The following is a 20815-nucleotide window of genomic DNA, read 5'->3' on the forward strand; positions in this document are numbered from 1 at the left end:
TTTGATCTCTGTTGTGCATTGATTGGACATTTTCAGAGGACTATGCACAGTGACTCCAAGATCTCTTTCTTGAGTATTACCAGCTACTTTAGAACCCATCACTATATATGTGCAGTTGAGATTATTTTTTTTCCAATATGCATTACTTTCCACTTATCAATATAGAATTTCATCTGCCATTTTGTTGCCCAGTCACCCAGTTTAGTAAGATCATAGAATCATAGAATATCAGGGTTGGAAGGGACCTCAGGAGGTCATCTAGTCCAACCCCCTGCTCAAAGCAGGACCAATCCCAATTTTTGCCGCAGTTCCCTAAATGGAACCCTCAAGGATTGAACTCACAACCCTGGGTTTAGCAGGCCAATGCTCAAACCACTGAGCTATCCCTCCCCCTCCTCTGTAACTCCTCAGACTCTGCTTTGGACTTAACGATCTTGAATAAATTTGCCATTACACTGCTCTCTCCCTTTTCCAGATCATTTATGAATACATTGAACAGCACAGGTTCCAGTGCTTTGGGGGACCCTGCTATTTACCTCTCTCCATTGTGAAAACTGACCATTTATTCCTACCTTCTGTTTCCTATCTTTCAACAAGTTATTGATCCATGAGAGGACCTTCCCTGTTATCTCATGGCTACTTAGTTTCCTTAAGAGCCGTTGGTGAGGAACCTTGTCAAAGGCTTTCTGAAAATCCAAGTACATTATATTGACTGGATCATCCTAATCCATGTGCTTGCTAACTCCCTCGAAGAATTCATTAAGATTAGTGAGGCATGAATTCCCTTTACAAATGCCATGTTGACTCTTCCCCAACAAATAGTGCTTATCTATGTGACTGATAATTCTGTTCTTTACTTCAGTTTCCCCCACTGGTCTGTAATTGCCAGGATCTCCTCCAGATCCTTTTTTAAAAAATCGGCACTGCATTAGTACCTTCCAGTCATCTGGTACAAAGGCTGATTCCAAATACAGGCATCATGCTACAGGACTATATTGCTGTGGTCCTCCCAGGGATCTCCGGTACTTGGAGAGAGTCTCATTCTGGCTGCACATCAGGCATGGGCTGATTTGTCAGGCTCTACATGAGTGTACAACTGGCAAATTTAAAGTTGACCTCCTCACAAGACTAACCCAGAGGGCAGTGTGATCAGAGGTGTATTTGGATTGTACACATGATGAATTGTCAAAAAGAGAAGATCTTCAATCTCACTACATTCCATCTTATTTCTCATCTGTGGGTTTGCCTGCTTGGATTTAGGACCATTAGAATTGGGATTGGTTGATTGGTTTTATATAGAGACATGCGACAAGGGAAAGACTGGGCTTTTTGATCATCACTGGGTTGCAGAGCATATATGGAAATAGGAAGGAACTTTTCCCACTGTGTAAAATTGCCCATTTCTGCTCAGGTTTTTTTTGTTGTTGTTGTTGTTTGCCTTATTCTGTGCATATAAGTGGGCATTACTACTGAATGTTTGTCTACATATAAGTAGTTATTTTAGGTTCTGATCAGAGACAAGACATCTAGCTATCCTGATTTGTCATAAAATTGATTATCTGAGAACTGAATCCCAAATTCCAAGCTTGGACTAGGAAAAAGGGATAGAGCAAGATACCACCGACATCCCTGGTGGGAACAGGTCTTATAACTGGGAACAGATCTGTGGTATTCTTGCCATAGTATCTGATTCTTTCCATTCACTTAGGGCAGCTGGGAAGAATTGTTGTTTCAGTGACCATTCCCTGGTTAGACAAGCACTGGGGTGCTTTTAGGTGTGCTGAGGCTATGCAGATTTAATTAAGATGTTGGAGTTTTATGCTTAATAAAGTCGCCTTCAAGCCCAGTCAGGCGCTATGTGTTTTATTCAGCACCATTTTGGTCATGGCACACAGCAAGGAGAAAGTGTGTAGTTTTATTTGATATTACGTTTTTAATCATGTAGAAAGATATTTCTGCTCATTTTGCTATTTATGAAAGAATACTTTAATTCTATATTTCTTCAGTATTATATTTAAATTATAGTTTTTGGACATATATGTGTAGCATGTTTACAAGTCTCAAACTCACAAGAGAAGTATATTTTTATGAAGCTAATTCATCATTGGTCACCTACCCTAAAAATACATGTTATTTTCTGGAAACTAATAATCATGCCGTTTAGTGTCTTATTATTTCAGATACATTTCCTACCTCAGATTTGTGAACCATGATCACAAACTATAGGAAGATTTAGCAAATACAATTATTCAACTTAAATTTCTTAATACGGCATGCTCAAAAGATCTCCATGCATCTGAAGAAGTGGTGTTTTACCCACAAAAGCTTATGCCCAAATAAATCTGTTAATCTTTAAGGAGCCACCAGACTCCTTGTTGTTCATGTTTACTTAATTATCCAGTCATTTGTGGCAATAAATAATATTGAAGCAAAAGCAAGTTGGTAGCTTAACATTTTCAAATGATGATTCCAAGCTTCTTTATAAATAGGGAAATGACTAAAATTGCTGTAACAATAGGAAATGTATAGTGAAAATGTGCAAAATGAAAATTACCTAATTATTTATAGAGTCTTTGGATGGAGTTAGAAATAATACAAATACAATTCAACGACATAAATTACTTTTTTTTTCTTATTGGCAAGAAACGACACGTCTTCAAAATATTTTTACTCACTCCCGGAGTATTTTTAAATGAACTAAGGACAGCTGTGTGGTAGAGGAAGACAATTTTAATTTAGTGGCTTCTGCTTCTACATCTTTTGAAACATGTTACCACTTACAGTAACCCACACAGGTACACGTGCTCTTTGAGGACTGATATATATTTACGGATACAGAATAAGAACAAAGCTTAAAATGCAAAGTTGACTTGTAAATAGTCTTCTGGGTGACACTATGAAATTTTCATCAACTGTTTTCAACACAGGATTGCTGTTTATTTCTGTTTTCATTGCGTCTCAGCCACAATTTTGTCCCTTCTGTGTCACAGCTTTGGGCAAGAACTATTAACTCGTTCATGTCTTCTTTCAGGAAATCCCAACTGCTGGCATTAAGTACTTAAGGGTCTCACCTTTTTAATATTATTGACTGTCCCGTGTGAAAGCACTGAGGCTCTGCTAATCCTTTCATAAATTTGCTAATTGCTGTTAAGTTTAACACATCAGACTGTCTGTCTTGTTTAGCAACTTCAAGAGTCATAGTGAAAGGCACAGGAAGCAGATCCTGAAATATTAGGAAACCCATGACTATTTTGAATGTCCTGCACGAGCAGATTAACACTCCTTTTAAGGCTTGACATTCAATATGACGATTCATTTTTTCCACAGTATTGCCTTTTAAGACAAAAGATAATGTCTAGTGGCCTGGCTGCCACTAAATGATCTGTTTCTGGTACCTCTGTGCATTCCCAGGGAACAGCTTTATGAAAGCATTCCTTTTAACTTGAAATGTGATGTGTTCAACATCTAATGTATGTCCTTAGGGCTATATGACTATCCCTTTGCTAGCACCTAGACAGCACTTTTCATCAAAGAGGTTTACAGAAGTAGAGACATATCATTGCCAAGCACTCATGATATCCTATGGCACTGAAGCAATTTTATAGGTATGGTCCTGTTTCTAAAACTTTAGAGTATAGGGTGATTCTTATGTATCACATATTTCAACACATTGCAACACTATGGGAGATATTTTCTTTCTGAAATTGTATTTGTCAGGTTTTCAACTTTGCAAATGTATAGTTTTTAGAAATCATTTAAACTTCTGTCCACCTGGGAAATGTATTTAAGGCTTACACTAAACACAGCAGAAAATATATATATTAATAAAAATATAAAAAGGAAAAAAAAATCTGCCAGTGTTTAAACTGTTAAGAAATAGAAAAATTCTTATGAACTAGTGATACTGTCATTGAACTGGAGACAGCTTTAGAACAAGCTTGCTCTGGCTTTTTCACCCTACAATTTGGAATCTGCTCACAGTACTGCCAGCTTAACCAAAAAGGATTAACTCTCATATCCAACTGAGAACACAGATAATTCTCGGTAATTGGTAAAAAATGAAGATGAATGGGGCTGAGAGATAAGGAGCAATTAGCTCATCAGCAGTTACAGCTGTGCACTCAATCCGGATCCATCTCTTGAGTCTCGGCCCCTTTTAAAGAACCCGAGCAGAATAAGCATAGGACACCTCCTTCCCCAAAAATTGCTATACCTGCCCATCATTCCTCTCTCTTCCATTTTATTTCCTCACTGTACAAAGACACCTGTCATAGCATTCTTTGTAAATTACTACCTCTCCCAGGACCTGTGTCTACAGCCAATCTTCTTTTTAAACTTAAAAAAAAAAAATCAGAAACCAAATGACTACTGTAGACACTCTTAAGTTCCCTGTCAATCGTTTCATTATAGCAGCATCATCTGTTTGAAAATATAAGCAATTCCCTCATCTAATTATAGAGAGGATTTGAGGTTCATTAACATTGCCAAGGCAGAGAATCAGATGTGCAACTGCAGAGCTGTGCTCAGTGGCCTGCATTCTCTGTTTCCTTTTATTTGCTTTCTCAAGGTCTCCAAGACTTTTTCCTGAAACCATAAAAGTAATTCTTTCCTTCAGAATAGACGTGTGTTTAGAGAAAGGAAATGACCGCATTTTACACAGTTCTATTATTGGGAGAGGTCACTAGAGAAAAATAATTTCATCTCAATGTCTTTTCTACCCTTTTTGGAGAAGGGAAGGGATAATGTTAAGCAAGGCAACCGTTAATTTCAGGCAACAGATCTTGGCTTTCCTTACATGTGTCTCAGAGTTTTAATGTTGTAAGCTAATGTGGATAAAAAGGAAGCCTAAAATGTCAAGAGCCCCTCTTACTTTTCAACATATTTTGTGGTTGTTTATGGATTATTGTGCTAGCTAAGTGTAAAATACTGTCTTGTATTTCCTAATTGTGTTTAGAAACAGAAAACACCAAAGTCTTTATGATTGCTTCATTTCCTTAAAGAAATAATAGCAGGTTTTTTGGTATGATATAGTTTAAACAATGACATTTTCTTGGGACATCTGTTTTGAGATCACTTTTTGAATAGATATGAACTCATTTCCTACTAAGAAAGCAATTTACTATTGTTGATAGCTGTTTACAAGTTCCATGAGTCAGATATTAGCTAGTGGCAAAGGTCCTCTCAAATCCTTGGAGTATTCCTTAAACTGTGTACATAGTATTTTAAGCATATAAAATGCTAAGGGAAGCAAAATTACAGGGACTTTTCCTACTAATTTACAGTAATTTGAGGCTAGCTCAGAGGAATGATTTAAAATGTATTTACCTGTAAAAATTTCATTCCTTTTGCTCCTCTTTGTTAATGAAGTACTACAGTAATCACAGTTAAGTGTTTAAAAACAGTGAAACAACTGAGATGCTTACTGTACTTATATTTTTGGAGTATAAAACTCAAATACAGAATCTGTACATAATTTACTTGCATTAAAATAAAATTATTACTGATCATAATAATAGAAGATACGTTCATATAGCAAACAAACAGAAAAAAAACCCATGTCAAGTCAATTTAATGTTTGACCTTGTAATTTTTCTTCTTTTAATCCTGCATTTATAAGAGCATAATCCTAGAAGCAGTAGAGTTTTGAATGTTGGTTTACATAGATAGTTCTTTAAACAAACAAACAAAAAATTATCTGGCCTGCATGTTGTGTCTAGAGTTGCCACTGAAAAGAATCCAGGACATTTTTCCTTCTTATCTGCAATGTAGCTCATATCAGCCACCCTGTCACAAGACAGTACTTGATATAAACAAGAGATTGCAAAGACATCTCAGTAATCAATATTAGGATGGCTACAGTATGGAAACTCCAACCACTGCATATCATTTGTCTCAGCATCTATTTCTATGACCAAATGAAGCATTAATTCAAATCATAAATCTATGGTGATTTAAATCTGGGAATGAGCACCTGCCTGCTTTAATGATTTATTTTGTACATTTCAGTAAGCAGGAGATTTGTCCATATGAACTGACAGGTCACCTTCAGATGCCAGTAGCAGACTGTTTATCACCATGCAGACTAGCATCTCATCTTAGCAAGTAAATATTAAACTAAAAGAATCCAATTGATTGTGGATGGGGGAGAAAGGCGTAGCTGCCATATATTTTACTCAGTGTGCTAATACCTCACTTTGATTCCTCCATGGTTCCTTATTTTTTCTCCTAAAATGACAATTCTGGTGGGAGGATGCAAGCTCAAGGTTACCATGTAAAACTGAAGGATATAAAATAATTACTTATTAGTATCATTGACTTCCTTTAATTTTTTACTTGTTAGCCTTTTGGCCATTGTTTCAAAGGACCAGTTAATAAATTTGTGTAGTGCTGTGGATAACTGCAAAATATTCAGCCACAAAAATGACTTTTATAAGTCATATAAAGTGTCTGATTAAAACCAATAAAGCAAGACAATTCCAAACTAAAACTAACAATTCAAATTGGGACTTCATGCTTCATTTTGCTTACTTTGCATAGGTACTGTAGGAGCCTGAGAATCCTGAGAGTACAGTATATTAAATATGCTATAATAGACAATATAATGGAATAAGTTACTTTGTTTAGTGCTTTAACTCTGAATTTTCTTGCTTTTATATGTGTTTAGTCAGGTGCATCATATACACTTAAAATGTAGACTGTGATCAAATTATTTTTATTCATCTTTTATCCCTTCCCCCCCCCCCAGCCCTCAATAATATGTTTAAAATGCAAGTTCAACCACATATATTGTAACTCACTAATACTGTATGTATCTAATACTCTTAATTAGTTCCAGATGTCTAGATAAACAAAATATTGACTAGATATGTCATGATAACATTTTAAAATACAGGTTCTGGTTATAATGGGGGAGATTTTCAAAGGCACACATGGCAACTAGGCACCTAATCCCACTGACAGTCAATCTGAGTTAGGCTACTGCCTTCCATTTGTGCCTCAAAAAGTTTCCCTCAGTAGTTATAATAGTTCTGTCAAAGCCTGCTTGATATTTCTTAGCATAGTATCCATCTAGGAGCATCCATCAGGCCAGTGCAACTATCACTGACACAAGAGTATAATGGCTATTTTTAAGCCATTATGGTTTATTCTGATGACCTAGTTAGAGATTTTTTTATCTGTAACTGATTGATCTAGTATAATTATTAGTTTTTATTTCTATACATCCGTAAGTGTGTATGACGCTATATACTAGGTAAGCCATGCTAAACAGTAAACACAGTCCTGAACCAAGAGGCCCTGAGCAATTATAATATAGCAGATGATAGTATAACCCAAACAGGCATAATGCACTCACAGAGATTTTCTTGAATACATGGGAGAAATTAGAATGTTACTATTCATTGCAACAAGGTTTCATTCAGTACTTAGGTAATGCTGAGTGGCTAGTAAGTGTAACCCACACATCTTACTGAAACCCTAAGCACTGGCAGGAGCCTCCCGCGGGGCTGTAGCACCGAGCCCCATCACTTTGCAGCAGGGCAGAAGCCTCGAGGAGAAGTGCCCGTCTCTTGAACTTCTGAAGATTATCATATGCATCTGGGAGGATTAGTAAGTTTGGCCACGTCTGCTTTATATATATAGTAGTACATATTTACTACAGAAATAACTTGACTATACTTATGAATTGATCACTTTTGATTATCATACTAAAAGTCTATAAATTTTGCTTCCATATTTGCTAGGTTTTAGGTATAAAAATTCATTTTTTAAATCCAGAATCGTCTCCTCAACTGTTGTCCGAGAGAAGATGTATTCTGTTTACTTTGTTCACTATTACTAACTTCTACAGTGCCATAGGCATACAAGAACTTCGTCTCTAGAACTGCTAAACAGGATTAATCCCATAGCATAATATTTGAACGTATTACTTCATATAATGAATGCATCTGAGTCCTGCATTCAAGATCCACACATGTTTCTACATCTGTTACTGCCTCTTCATCCTGCCAGCTGGTAATGCTACCCTCACATTCTTCCTCACTGCCCCATTTTTCCTCTGCTTCTCTGAGGGCCACCTGCTCTCCCCAGTTCACTGTTGTATCTCCCCTGCTCTCAGATTTCTGTTACTGCCTTCCTCTTACTCACCCCTGACATCCTGCCAAGAAGACAGGTTGTTTTTTCCCCTCCTTACAGTTTTGGTAATTGCTGGTATTTCAGTGGCTAGCACACTAGTTGGAGCCTCCTTCTTCACTGTCACTGGAGAAGCTTTCCAAAGTGCTGTGGTGGTTTTTCTCTACTCCTAGAGCAGTTCTTTATTTAAAAAAACTGGCACTCTCTTGATAGGAATTTTCAAGTATACAGTTTGTTGTTGTTGTTTAAAAAAAAAAACATGGCCAGAGTGTTTTGGCCCTCCAGTCCACATTCTATCTATATTTGTATATGTAGACTATAAGTACATGCAGAAATATACAGAAAGAGTAGTCACCTACTTTTATTTTTAATGAAAGAAATGCCCCTCCCCTGAAATCAACAGGGGGTGAGCTTTGATCCATCTGCAGTGGAAGTATGCCATACAGAAAGAGGGAATATGAGAAAGCATGTATGGCTGGATGCTCCCGCCTCGGGTCCACCACCTTCCCGTTGGCTGGAGATGGGAGAAAAGTCTAGCCCATTGGCTCTTGTGGGCTTCCCTAGGCTCTTCAAAAGACTCTTGATCTGGTAAGCAGCCACTTTTATTTATAGTTAGTGAAGGAAAATAGACACCTATTTATCCTTAAGAGTAATCTCAAAAGGTATGATGACTACGGGTAGGGGAAAGGAATGTACTGAACCATCGAGAGCCATTTTATTTCTATATATGCTTATCCTGAGTACAGTATTCTGAACGCACATTTTAATCACTGAATTACTACTGCTGAGTTATCTTGTTAGTACTGTCTCAATGTGATAAAGGGAGTCAGTCCAATAAAAAGGTATAACAAACCATTTTATTGAAGAGATATGCATATGATTTAGTCAACAAAAGAAGTTGGTCTAGCTTTGAAGTGTGTTTTATCAAAACAAACTCGCCAGAGAAATGCATATAATGTATTGGAAGAATTCCTTTTTCGAAAGAACAGGAGTTGCTGATAATTGTTTAAGAAACAGAAAAAAACACAGTAAACAACATTTTAAGAATGTGTTTATTAAAATAGGAGAGTAATTGTAAAGCATGGTAATAATTTATTGTGTATGTATGTTTTCCTTTTATCACAGGGCACCTGAATTTGTGAAATATTTTGCTTCCAAGCAACTGTTCTGAATTACCTAAAGTCAATACCCAATAGAGTGAGTAGGAGACATGGTTAAATTTCCCTCTGACACCTTCATCTGTCACCATACCTGTACTTTGAAAAATGAACTCTTAGCAATCAAACTGCTTTCTTTCATGGAAAATATTAACTGGGGTCTGAAGTAGCATCCTACAAAGGAAAGGATGTTCTTATAATAGTAACAACAATGCTGAATGCTCCTGTAAAGGTCAGCTACAAAAGTGGCCTGCAAATGTGCCAGTTCTTTCCAAAATCAAAGAAGGTTTAATGGTCCGGGGGTGAGGGGAAGGGTATCATTGTAGTAAGATATTGATACATTACTGGCATGTATGTATGTAATGTTGACTTCCGAAACTTACCAACACTTGAATTCAGATCTCCATTTTCAGATTCTGCTCCATGTTGGTTATTACTGGCATGATAGTTGGACATAGCTTCTAATTTGATTTTTTTCACTTTCATTGCTTCTGCTATGGCTGCATTGGTAGCAGCTGCTGCTGCTGCAGCTGCTGCTGTCAGACCTACAAAGAAATATGAATGAAACTTAATATACATTATACTATGACTCTTCATTAGTGTTGGGCTTGAAACTGTTACTCTTCCTTCATCATTTACTACATAATTAGCAGAGAATAATACTGAATAATATTCATCCTTATTTGCTTGGGAGATTGTTTACTTTTTAATGTAAAATGCATAACATACTATGCAAATAGTTACTTATATACACATGAATTCACAAATACAACTGCAGCTACAAACATACTCATTTAGAAGCCTAGCTTTGCCAGCAAACCATGTATTTAAGTGCAAATGTGGGTGTAAATAAATATACCTACAATAAACTGTGAATACAAAACTACACTTGAAACATTGGAGGACAAGCTAAAAATCAGGGCCATAGAGTTTGAATAGCATATACATAACTAATAAGTTATATTCACAATTAAGCCATTCTCCCTGAGCTCACATAAAATTCCAAATTACTCTAGCAGTATAAATGGGTCATACTAAAACAGCCATAGCTTTCTTAAAGGAAAGGTTAGCTATGTAGATCATAGGGAAAATATATCTATATAATTATTTACAATCCTACAAGCAGGTTTAGACTTCAAGGCCTCTTCCAAAGATACCACACACAAAGTGTGTAACTCCTTTAATTCCCAACCACCCTCCTACAACCCAAGTTCTACACCTCCTATCACAAATTCTCCATCTCCAGACTAAATCTCTGCATTCAGCTATATTTGTGAAACACTATATTGTAATAATGAGCTGGTACTGATACTGGGGATGAGTTGGTATGATTGGTAGAACTGCCCAATTTGCTTTCATCACACCACATTCCGCCTTCATCCAGTGCCCTGAGTATGAGGCAGTGCGTAGCTGCATCAAGCCATGAGAAGCCAAGGGGAGAAATTTTAATTCACAGACTCACAGTTCCTCTCCTGTTCCCCTCTTGCTTCTGCAAAGGCAGAATTTTGCCACAGCCTCTACCAATGGCAGTATGCTCACAGTTCTTTTTCAACAACCCTCTTCTTCTGTGTAGTGTGTTGGAGAGTGGTGGGAGGCACAGATCTGTCCACTTCTTACCTCTCTCCATGTATGTGGTTCCTCCCAACCCCACCCTGGATCTAATAGGCAGAGATGGGGGTCTTACTCCCCCTTAGCAAAGCAAAGGTACTACAGGGTTGGGCTTAGCGTCCCAGCACCTGGAAACAAGTGATGAGGGCAAAATCTCAGTTGTTCTTTTTAAGTAAGTTTCGAGCCCTCCTGGATGCAAAGAAAAGCATCCAAGTTTAACTAGTACAGTGATGTTTGCCTGAATCTGCAGACAGCCTTAAACTATTTCTCTGAGGTGTGAACTGCTTCACACACCTCAAAAGGTAGTTAACTCTACAACTCACTACTCTGGGCGGGAGGGTCGGGGGGCAGCACCACCACCCCAGCGGAGGGATCTGTGTGGCCAGAGGAGAAGAGTGCAGTAGAAGCCCAGCCTACCTGCCCAAGCAAGCAGATAACCCCTGCCTGCTGAAGTAAATATTGGAGAACCCCCTGCTGCCACCACTGCTGTTTCTGATGAGGGGTCTCCTGCCTCCTCGGTGGGAAGAAGGGAACCCCTATAGCCACACCTGGGTTAATAGGCCAAGCGGGAGCCTGCTGGATCTGCTGGAATGAGAGAGGAAGTGATCCCATGTCGCTGCCCCTGCCTCTTCAGATTGGGGGATGGGGACATAATAGGAGCCAGGACCATGAGTGCCCTGTGTCATACTGTGTCTAGGGCTCTAGATTGCCTTAACTCTTATTCCACTGCATGTAACTGAGGGCCAGATTGTGGCTAGCCCTAATTTCCTGACAAACCTTTAATGCCTCCAAGTGTTGCTGAAATTATAAATTACACCATAATTACTTTCTGTACAGTTATACCAATGTTAGTTACAAAATTGCTATTTAGGCAGTAGGAAAGGGTTCAAAAGTCAAATATCAAAGAACAAGGTGAACAGACATAAACCTATTTTAATATTTACTACTATTATGAAGCTTGCATATTCAGATCTGACTAATACAATAACATAGATGCTTTTCAATGATATTTTTATCTTAGGGGAAGGATATGATGATATGCATTATGCAGATTTGGTTAGGGGTTCCTAAATTAAGCCAGAGAAAAGAGATGATGCATCTCTGAACTTACATTTGTATCCTGTGTTTGTTATACAGCACAGTATCCTATGCTTCCTTTTTCTTAATACCATTGTCAAGCTATAGCTAGCGTCTTTAAAGAATGATCCTTTACCAGAAATGTCCAAATACAGCATACCTAATGAATATAAACTTTCTTTTGCATCGGAATACCCCAATATACAACCCTATTCTCTTCCAATGCTATTCTCTAGAGTTGGCCAAGGCTTTTGTATGAGGACTAGAAATCTCAAACACATGCTGTTGAGCTGTTAAACTGCCATTACCAAAACTCTGCTTGTGGTAATATTTTTCTCTTAAAAAGGAAAAAAAAAAATAAAGAGAGGAATTGAACTCCTATATTCATTCTCCCTCTTGCACAGCTGACTGAAACAGGAACATTTTGCTAATTTAAAGCGTGAACCTGCTACCGAGTCAAATTCATTTCATCCATGTAAACCTTGAAATAACAGGTTAGTGCAGATGAATGCACAGGATTCAGATGGTGGGGGGGATCCACTAAGTTGGGGACAATGCTCAAGACTGCAGCACAGTCTGTCCCCTAAATAATTCCACGCTAGCACAACTACTCCTGTGTGTCACTCTGCTCTCCACACCTTTCATAACCACAATATGGGACATAAGTGGCATGCACGATCCTGAGCCAGCCATCTGCAGCATGATGTATTCTGACCACAGTTACAAGACAAGGTCTCTCCCCAACAGAGGGCCCTATTTATCTCAAGTCCTCTCCAGAGAGGACTCTCAAATGTACTGTAAAGGGCAGAGAGCACAATTCCGCAAAATAGCAGCTACTATTCCATTCTTTGAAGCTCTGAAAATATGATTCAAGCTGAGTCAAGAAATGTCTTAAATCATAGTTTAACTCTCCCCACCCCCCACCAAACTAAACACTGTTGAGTATCACTACTCTCTTACATCAAGCTGCCTGGGAATTTCCTAGCCATGCAGAGATTAAAGTAATAGTACAGTATAGTACTTTCGCATTTTTCATTATGCAAACTGCATCTCTGAAAATTAGATGACCAAATGTCACCTTTAAAGGCAATTTAAAATGGAAAAGAACTATACTGGATATTCAATAGCTCAGATAATAAGTTACTTTACTCTCTGTTAATATTTGTTTGAAAAGTTAAAGAAACATGTCAAAATACTCAGTAGACTCCAGTCCATGGTAGTTATCATTAATATTCTAAAATTGATAAGCTGTTTATGTCTGGCATTCTTCCTGCTGATTATTCTGTAAGACAGGCAGCTTTATAACTATCTCATCACTCCACCGTCACACAAATTTCATCGACAGTGCTCATGCACAGCTATTAGCAATATGAATCTAACCATTACAAGAGGGAGGAAAATCGAACATGTGGCATTAATACGCAGTCCTGCTTCCTAACCATCTGATAGGCAGATGGTGTAAAGCGGATTCTCCAGCTGAAATGAAGGGGGACATCATTTAAAACCTTGTTTGCATTCTAACTGATATCAGTGCCATATTGATATACATGATACATCATGGCAGGATTTGAACAATCTAGTTTGTTTCAGTCATAAATGTTTACAGCCTTGTTTTTTATCTTTAGAAGCATGTTTTGAAGAGCGTATTTTTAATTTATGAAACCTATTGTTTACTTCTGTTGAACCAGAAGATTAGCAAGGAGCAGGAATATTAAATTACCACAACCACAGCAATATAACTAAGATGGATGAATAAAGTATGTTTTTTTCAATAAAAGATGTTAGTAAAGGAATTAAAAAATTAGCCTAGACATTTTATGCATTAAACACATTTATTCATTTAAACCTTCTAGCTTTTTTTTCCCATGAGACATACTTAGAAGTTTAATGCTTTACACAGCTATTCATTTAAAGCTCTCACTGTGTGCAATTAATCTTGTCCAACAATTTAATTCAAAAAGCAAAACATCAAAAAGTAAAGTTCAATTCAACAATCATGGTCCTGAAGTAATCTCCTTGCCACTGACAGTTCCTATAGACTCATCTGCAAAAGTCTGTTCAAGGTGTCGTGTAAGAGCTGTGTGAGCTTGAATTATAACTCAATTGAAAGCTCTGCAAGCCTCAGTAGGAACTCACGACTTAACTTCGGCTAGAAGCAGACCACCAAAAGAAACAGTGTGAATGATCTCTTTCTACAAAGCCCTTCTCCTTTCTGCCACTCAAATGCTGATCATCAGTACAATTTTATGTTCTTGCAATCATACATATTTTAAAATAAGCATATTTGGAAAGAGATACATTCCAATAATTATACAGTTTGTAATTGCTGTCATAATTATGCAATGTGTTTTAAAAACATAATAATAAATTTAAATGCAATTTTAATTTTTAATCCATACTGATGCCAAGGTTATTTGGAAAATCTCTTACCTAAGTGGGGTAAAGAGGGCTGGAAACTGAGAAATTAGCTGCAATATTTATTTGTATTATTAACTAATTAAACCATCCTTGGAAGAAATAATTGCCATTTCCTGGTTTCTGGGGGAACACATTATAATCTCCCTCAGTGTTCCTAGCTGGTTTAGAACAGCAATTCACAGGACTGGACAAAAGGGGAAGGTGCAGGAATTTAAATAGTCATATTTGGCACATGGCTCTTATAAGCAAAGGTTATGGAACAATTCAGACAGTCACTAAGGTTTTATAGGGAGCAGTATCGGAGTACTTCGTTTTTTGTTTGTTTTTTTTCAAAATTCAAGCACAGAGCTGGAAAAGATGCATTTGACATGCAGGATTGGTACCAGGTTGCAAGAGACATGTTTTGTCATTGGGTAAAAAGGAAAAGTATCACTTAGTGAAAGCTCAGTTTTCAGCTCAGTAAAAAGGAAGCCATGGAGTCACAGCATATTCCACAGTCTGGTGCTCAGCATTTGTCAGTACTTGGGGCTTTAGGGGTTTGGTGTGCTGTGCAACAGCTCGGCCGCTTTGGCCTGCTGGGTCTTTGTAGCTGTTCAATATCTTAACCAAGGTGCTTTTTAGTGCTTTTACCAAATATAATCAGCAGCATTTTCCTGCCAAATTCTAGTCTCATTTACACCCAGGCAACTCCACAGAAGTCAGCAGAGTTTCATGGGTGTAAACGAGACCAGATTTTGGCCTATTACATGTGGGACTCCAGGGCCAGAAATGAATGAACCAAGCCAAAGCCTTCAGAATCACTTCTTCCTGGCAGGAGACCTTGGAAATGCAGTTTACCTTCTCTAGCAAGATGCTCAGGAGAACAGCCCACTGTGCTGGCAAGCAGACATCCCAAACCTGTGAAAAAAATGCAGAAATTGGGCTTGTTTGATTTAACTGGCTTGTGAGTTGGTTGTTGGCTAGTTTTTGGCTTTTAGCTTGTTGGGCTTGTAGCTTGTTGCTTGTTGTAGCTTGTTGCTTCTTTTTTTGATTGGCTCCTGGCAAGCAGGGGCAAGGGGGGGAGGGAGTCAGGGGTGCACAGAGGGCCCACCACAGTCCTAGACTGCATGCCGGGGGTATCTAGTCACATAAAGTATTGGGGTTCTTAGGGATTGGCTTGTTTTGGCCTTGTTTTGAAATGGGATTAGCCTGTTTTTTGGCTTATTGTGAAAGTTGGGGTGCTTATTTACCGCGTGAAGGTTGGCAACTGTGCTGGCAAGTTTATTCAAGAGTATCCAAGTTGATACCAGTGATGATGTCTGACACAAGCTACTGTCCTCCCACATGTGCTCCTACCTGCTTAGGAAGGATTTATTCAAATTCTAGTTTTGGCAATGTGAGCAGTTATTAACCAATCAAATCAGTAAAAAAATACCAGGGCTGTATGTACACACATATACACACACTGTTGCTTGGGCATACCGCACATTCAGTATACTCGTATTCATCTGAGTAGTCTTCGCACACATACTTCCAGCAAACTCAGTGGGACTACTAGTGGCAATACCGTTTGGGTGACTAAGGATTCCAGAGTCAAGCCGTAAAGTAATAACTGACAACTGACTCAAACAGACATACAGCACAGCAATACAGATTTGTTTATGGAAGTTTACAGAATCATACTGAAATACTGTTTCTGTTATACAAGACAGGTAAATGAATTGTGTAATTGTTGGTGTCTCTTCTTTACAGGGCTGGCTCCACCCGCCGAACACGGAGGCGGAGTGATGGTGCGGCCGCCAAATTGCCACCGGCGACCGAAGAAATGTCACGTCCGCACTGCCGAATTGCCGCCGAGCCCAACCTCCTGCCACCCCTTTACATTTGCCGCCCTAGGCACCTGCTGGGTTCACTGGTGCCTGGAGCTGGCCCTGCTTCTTTATTACATGACCCTTTCAATTTGCTAATTCAAAAGGTTTCTTTTGGGGGTTTGTGGTTTGTTTGTTTTTTAGTTTACATCCAATTTTTGTAGGGTTCGGTTTGGTTTTTTTAGCATTTTCATGCCATCTCACCTTGGGCAACACAGAACAAGGAAAAAGCTAAAAAAAAATTGTCAATGGCTGGTGTTACATTTCATTTCCTCTATTTGCTGGAAAGTTCATTTCAGCATACAGAAATATTTTATCTATCTTGTGGGAAGAAATCCAAATTTTTTCTAAGTTCTGCTAGAAGCCTTTTCAGTATTTCAAATTAATACTTAATCCTTTTTCTTTAAGTTTATTTCAGCTGCACTGACTTGGAAATAATTAATGTCTTTTCTTGACCTAATTTTGGACTTGATCATGTAGGCGGTAGTCAGGCACAGTGGTAGTTTTGCCTCAGGAGGAAATGCAGGACTTAAGTCTATGGGCTTGATCCTGAGCTTACTGTAGTTAATGGCAAAGCTCCCATTGACTTCAGTGGTGCAGGTTGAGGCTCTAAGGATACATCTACGCAGTGAGCAGCAGCCTATAACAACAAGCCTCAGAGCCTGGGTCAACAGACTTGGCCTCTCAGGGCTTGTGCTACAATGCTAAAAACAGCTGTGTAGACATTGTGGCTTGAGCTGGAGATCGGGCTCTGAATTTTGAGCCTGAATTCTAGTCAGTCCCAATGTCTACACAGAGCTGTAGCACAAACCTGCAAGCCCGAATCTATTAACTCAGGCTCTGAGACACACTGCCACTCACTGTGTAGACGTACCAAGTGACCTATTATCCCAATCCCAACTGAAGAACATGGGAATTTTTCCACTGATTTTGAATGAAGCACAATCAGAAACTTAGGCTCTTATGTTCTGTGATGGAGGACACTTAAAACAATGGGGGATCCGCACTAGGACAACAGTCTGACTACACAGAACAGGTTGCAGAATGGGAAGCCTTAGATTGTACTCAAATGTTCTGTTAAAATACATTAAATGTTAGCAGAAGTTTTTTTTCACTTCAAATTATTTAGACAGTTGGTTGGAATTTAAGAGTAATCCACACTTCTTATTTTTGTTAAACGTTATGGATCAGTCCAACCTAAGCCAACAGTCTTTGCACACCCAAAACTCCCATAACTACAATTTCTGAGTGATCAAGGAATTCTCCATCAGACTCTATAACTATACATTCCCCCTGTTGGATTTACATTTCTTACAGCTCATAGAATCGGTTTTCAAACAGTTAAAAAATGACTGCTGTAGTAATTAGAGAGAAACGATGACTAAAAGGTTAATAATTAGTATCTTACTTAAATTTCCACAGCGAGTGTTTAGAGTAATTCAATCAATTGTTAAAATTCTACAAATTTTAGGCCAATTCTCAACTTGTGTACACTGAAGTAACTCAGTGAAGTCATCAGACTTAAAAAAATTGCTGTAAGTGAGATGAGAATCGGGCCATATGTTTTTAACCACAACTAATCAAGTTTTTCCTGTAACTATATTTAAGTTGCATTATGAATTTTGATGCATGGCTAATGCATTTAAAACAAACAAATAAGGCAGAAAAGAGTTGAATGTCAACAACTAGGCTTCAAGGTTTCAAATCTCCTTTTGCTTTCAGTCATCAAGTGTCCAAACAATTAATACTACGATAGAGAAATAGATAATTTTAATTTAGAAGTGAGCAGTTACCACTTTAAAGGCCATCTTGGTCCCATCCAGAAATCCTTATAGAAGGATATAGGGAATTTTGCTTAAAAATAGTCAGGAGAGCATGCCTTTATATATATTTTAAATAAAATTGATAGAAATGTTAAGATTTCATTACTTGATCTGAGATCTTTATATAGCTCTTGCTGTTCATTTGTTAAAAATAGGAGCTACGCAGAGAAAAATTAAATTATTCAGCAAATAAAGTGAAAACCTCATTCCCTCATCAGTAGTATATTCCATTTAAAGAATCAATGGGCAGTTATTCCCAAAAATTGTTCAGTTTTGTGATTTCATTGATTTATATTCTTAAAGTAGAAGGGGAAATCATCAATTACAATACCATAATAAATACTGAAGGTTTTCAGCTTTAACATTTTTTTGCAATCTGTGAACTTGATTTTAGTTCAAAGTATTTTTGGCAGAATTAAACAATATAGCATAGATGCGTTGGCCTAATTGTTACTGAATTTTCTTAGAACAGTTTGAAATCCTGCTGAAGTGCATACAGAATCAAAACAATACAATTAAGTGAGAACATTTTTTCTCTTAAACAACAGTCATCTCTTCAAAAGCAATAGATTCTCAGTCCTCATTCAATCTGTTGCATTATTCATTTCATGTGCAACCTCATGCCGGACCATAAATTGTTACTTTATCTAATCAAAGGAGACTTAACTCTACAGAAGGTCAAAGGTTTAATTTTGTGAAGTATTATCTTACGCTCTGAGTTTAACTGAAAAATAGAAGAAGAAAAACAGCCAAGAAACTGGTAATAAATGAACCTTTATTGCCTCAGGCATTGGCCTAGTTAATAAACTTTCATTGAAGGTTTCTTTCAACTGTTATGGACAATGAAGTAAAAAAAAAATCTTAAATTACAGCCATGTGTGACTTTTAAAGCAGGCATTCTTTTTTATCTCAACCTCCCTAGCTTAGAAAAAAGACAAAGAGATTGTCTTCAATTTCTTAACCAAAAATGTATGCTTCTAAACAGATGAAAAAGTGCAGATAAAACCTTTGTTTAAAAAAAAAAAAAAAAGGTTAGCTTTGAACAATATAAAAAATGTTTTTTGTAGGTGTTGAATCCTGGTCCACAATCTCTTTACCCAAATGTTCTATAAAATTTCCAAAAAGATAAAGTGCTGTTTATACATTGACACAGTGATGTTAATAGACAAATTTTCTGTTTTACATTTGCATTGTTAGAGCACAATAATAGCTTTTATTTAACAAAACAATTTCTTATGGGAACAACTTCTCCATAAACGTTGCAAACAGAAGTTCCTCACTGATTTTTTGTGTGCATTCTGTCATGATTTCATCATACTATTCTTTCTTTTACTACTGGTTAAAAACATGAATATCATAATAGAGATACAACTGAAATTATTGACATGCAATGAATTTTCTTGATTACAAAACATTCTTACATTTGACTAACTGCAGCACTTTCTTTAACTGAGTCTAGTTTAAAAATATATTTCATTTATACCTACACAGTCAAGGAGATCAAGAAAAATCAAAAGGATTTAATAAAACTCTTTAACTTTAGTCTAATTTCTAGCTACATAGACATAATTAATTAATAGTAACGTTGCTACAATTCAAAAATACTGAAAGGACATGTTCATGCCTGTAACAGCAGTAATGTAGCTAAATACTCAATCTTTCAATCACCAGGAGCTTTTGTCATTTTTTTTAACGTAGTCCACAGTTTGACACAGATCCTGGGGTAATGGTACACAGTTCTTTGATTAACTAATATCTAAATATCACTGAGGCAGCCTGGTGGCCCAGTGGAAGTATGTCTCCCAACAATTTATGGGCTCAATCCCACAAACACTTAATATATGTGAGTAACTTTATTCACTTGAGTAGTCCCATTGACTGTAATGGGACTACTCATATGTGTAACATTTAAATTTAAATTACTTATTTGCATAAATGTTGGTAGACTTAGGGCTGGGATTTTAGCTCTGGACCACAACATACCAGTTCTGGATTTTGTAGCACGCAGTTGGCCTCATTATATGCAATGGGGCTCCATACTGAAATAGCAGCCCTCCCACACACATCTACACAACGTAAAATCAGGGTCAAACCTACTTTTTAGTCTTTAAGGAAAGTTACAGAGTATTTCTAGTTAAACCATGCATAAGGACGGTCAGCTGCAAAAGTTCTTCAGGGTCTTGCCCTTCCCAACAAAGGAAAGCAGCATTACTCACTCATAAATAGTGGTACATGGAAAGAGCATAGGATGCAAGGATTTAGCAAGGGATGCAAACAGTTACATGCCCAACTAAGATGAGATGTGATCACAGCTACATGTTAGTACATCCTCAGCAGTCAACTAAAATGCAGACTACTACTTAATGGGATTTTTAAAAGAAGTCTGTATAAGATTATTCATTAGCAGCACAAAAAGTTGGCTACATACTGCAAAAATTAATACCCATCACTAAAGAACCATCTCAATTCTTCTTCTGTCACATTTATGTGTAGCTGAAAATACGATAGAGTTTGACATAATTTCAAGATCAGTTACACTGAATGTTGTAGAAAACCTAGCCATAAACATTTAGTTACAAATTTAATTGCAAAAAGAAGTTCAGAAAATGTTGCAAGTATTTAGTAAATCATTCTTCCCAGAGAAGACATGAACCTTGAAAATATGCTGACAATTTCTACAGCTACAATACTTTACTATTTGTATCTCCCTGTTTACAGTATTGATACACAAGATACACTTGAGTGTTTTAATTAT

The 20815-nt window shown here is 37.4% G+C and overlaps 1 protein-coding gene across 9 annotated transcripts in view; it reads right to left on the minus strand.

Moving 5' to 3' along the window:
• The window catches only part of DACH1 (dachshund family transcription factor 1), a 462414-nt gene that overhangs the window by 223135 nt on the left and 218464 nt on the right, over positions 1 to 20815 (minus strand). For 4 of the 9 annotated variants that reach the window (XM_084613154.1, XM_084613156.1, XM_084613159.1 and 1 more), the window contains exons 3-4: positions 15228 to 15287; positions 9671 to 9832 (exon numbers count right to left, since the gene is read on the minus strand). The exons of 1 other annotated variant lie outside the window; for it this stretch is intronic. In XM_084613154.1, the coding sequence (XP_084469280.1) occupies positions 9671 to 9832; positions 15228 to 15287 (222 nt within the window). The remainder of the gene's footprint in view (positions 1 to 9670; positions 9833 to 15227; positions 15288 to 20815) is intronic. 4 more of the 9 variants (XM_084613161.1, XM_084613160.1, XM_084613158.1 and 1 more) reach the window with 1 other exon arrangement.

This window comes from Lepidochelys olivacea, assembly GCF_965140295.1.
Source record: "Lepidochelys olivacea isolate rLepOli2 genome assembly, chromosome: 1".
Lineage (NCBI taxonomy): Eukaryota > Metazoa > Chordata > Testudines > Cheloniidae > Lepidochelys > Lepidochelys olivacea.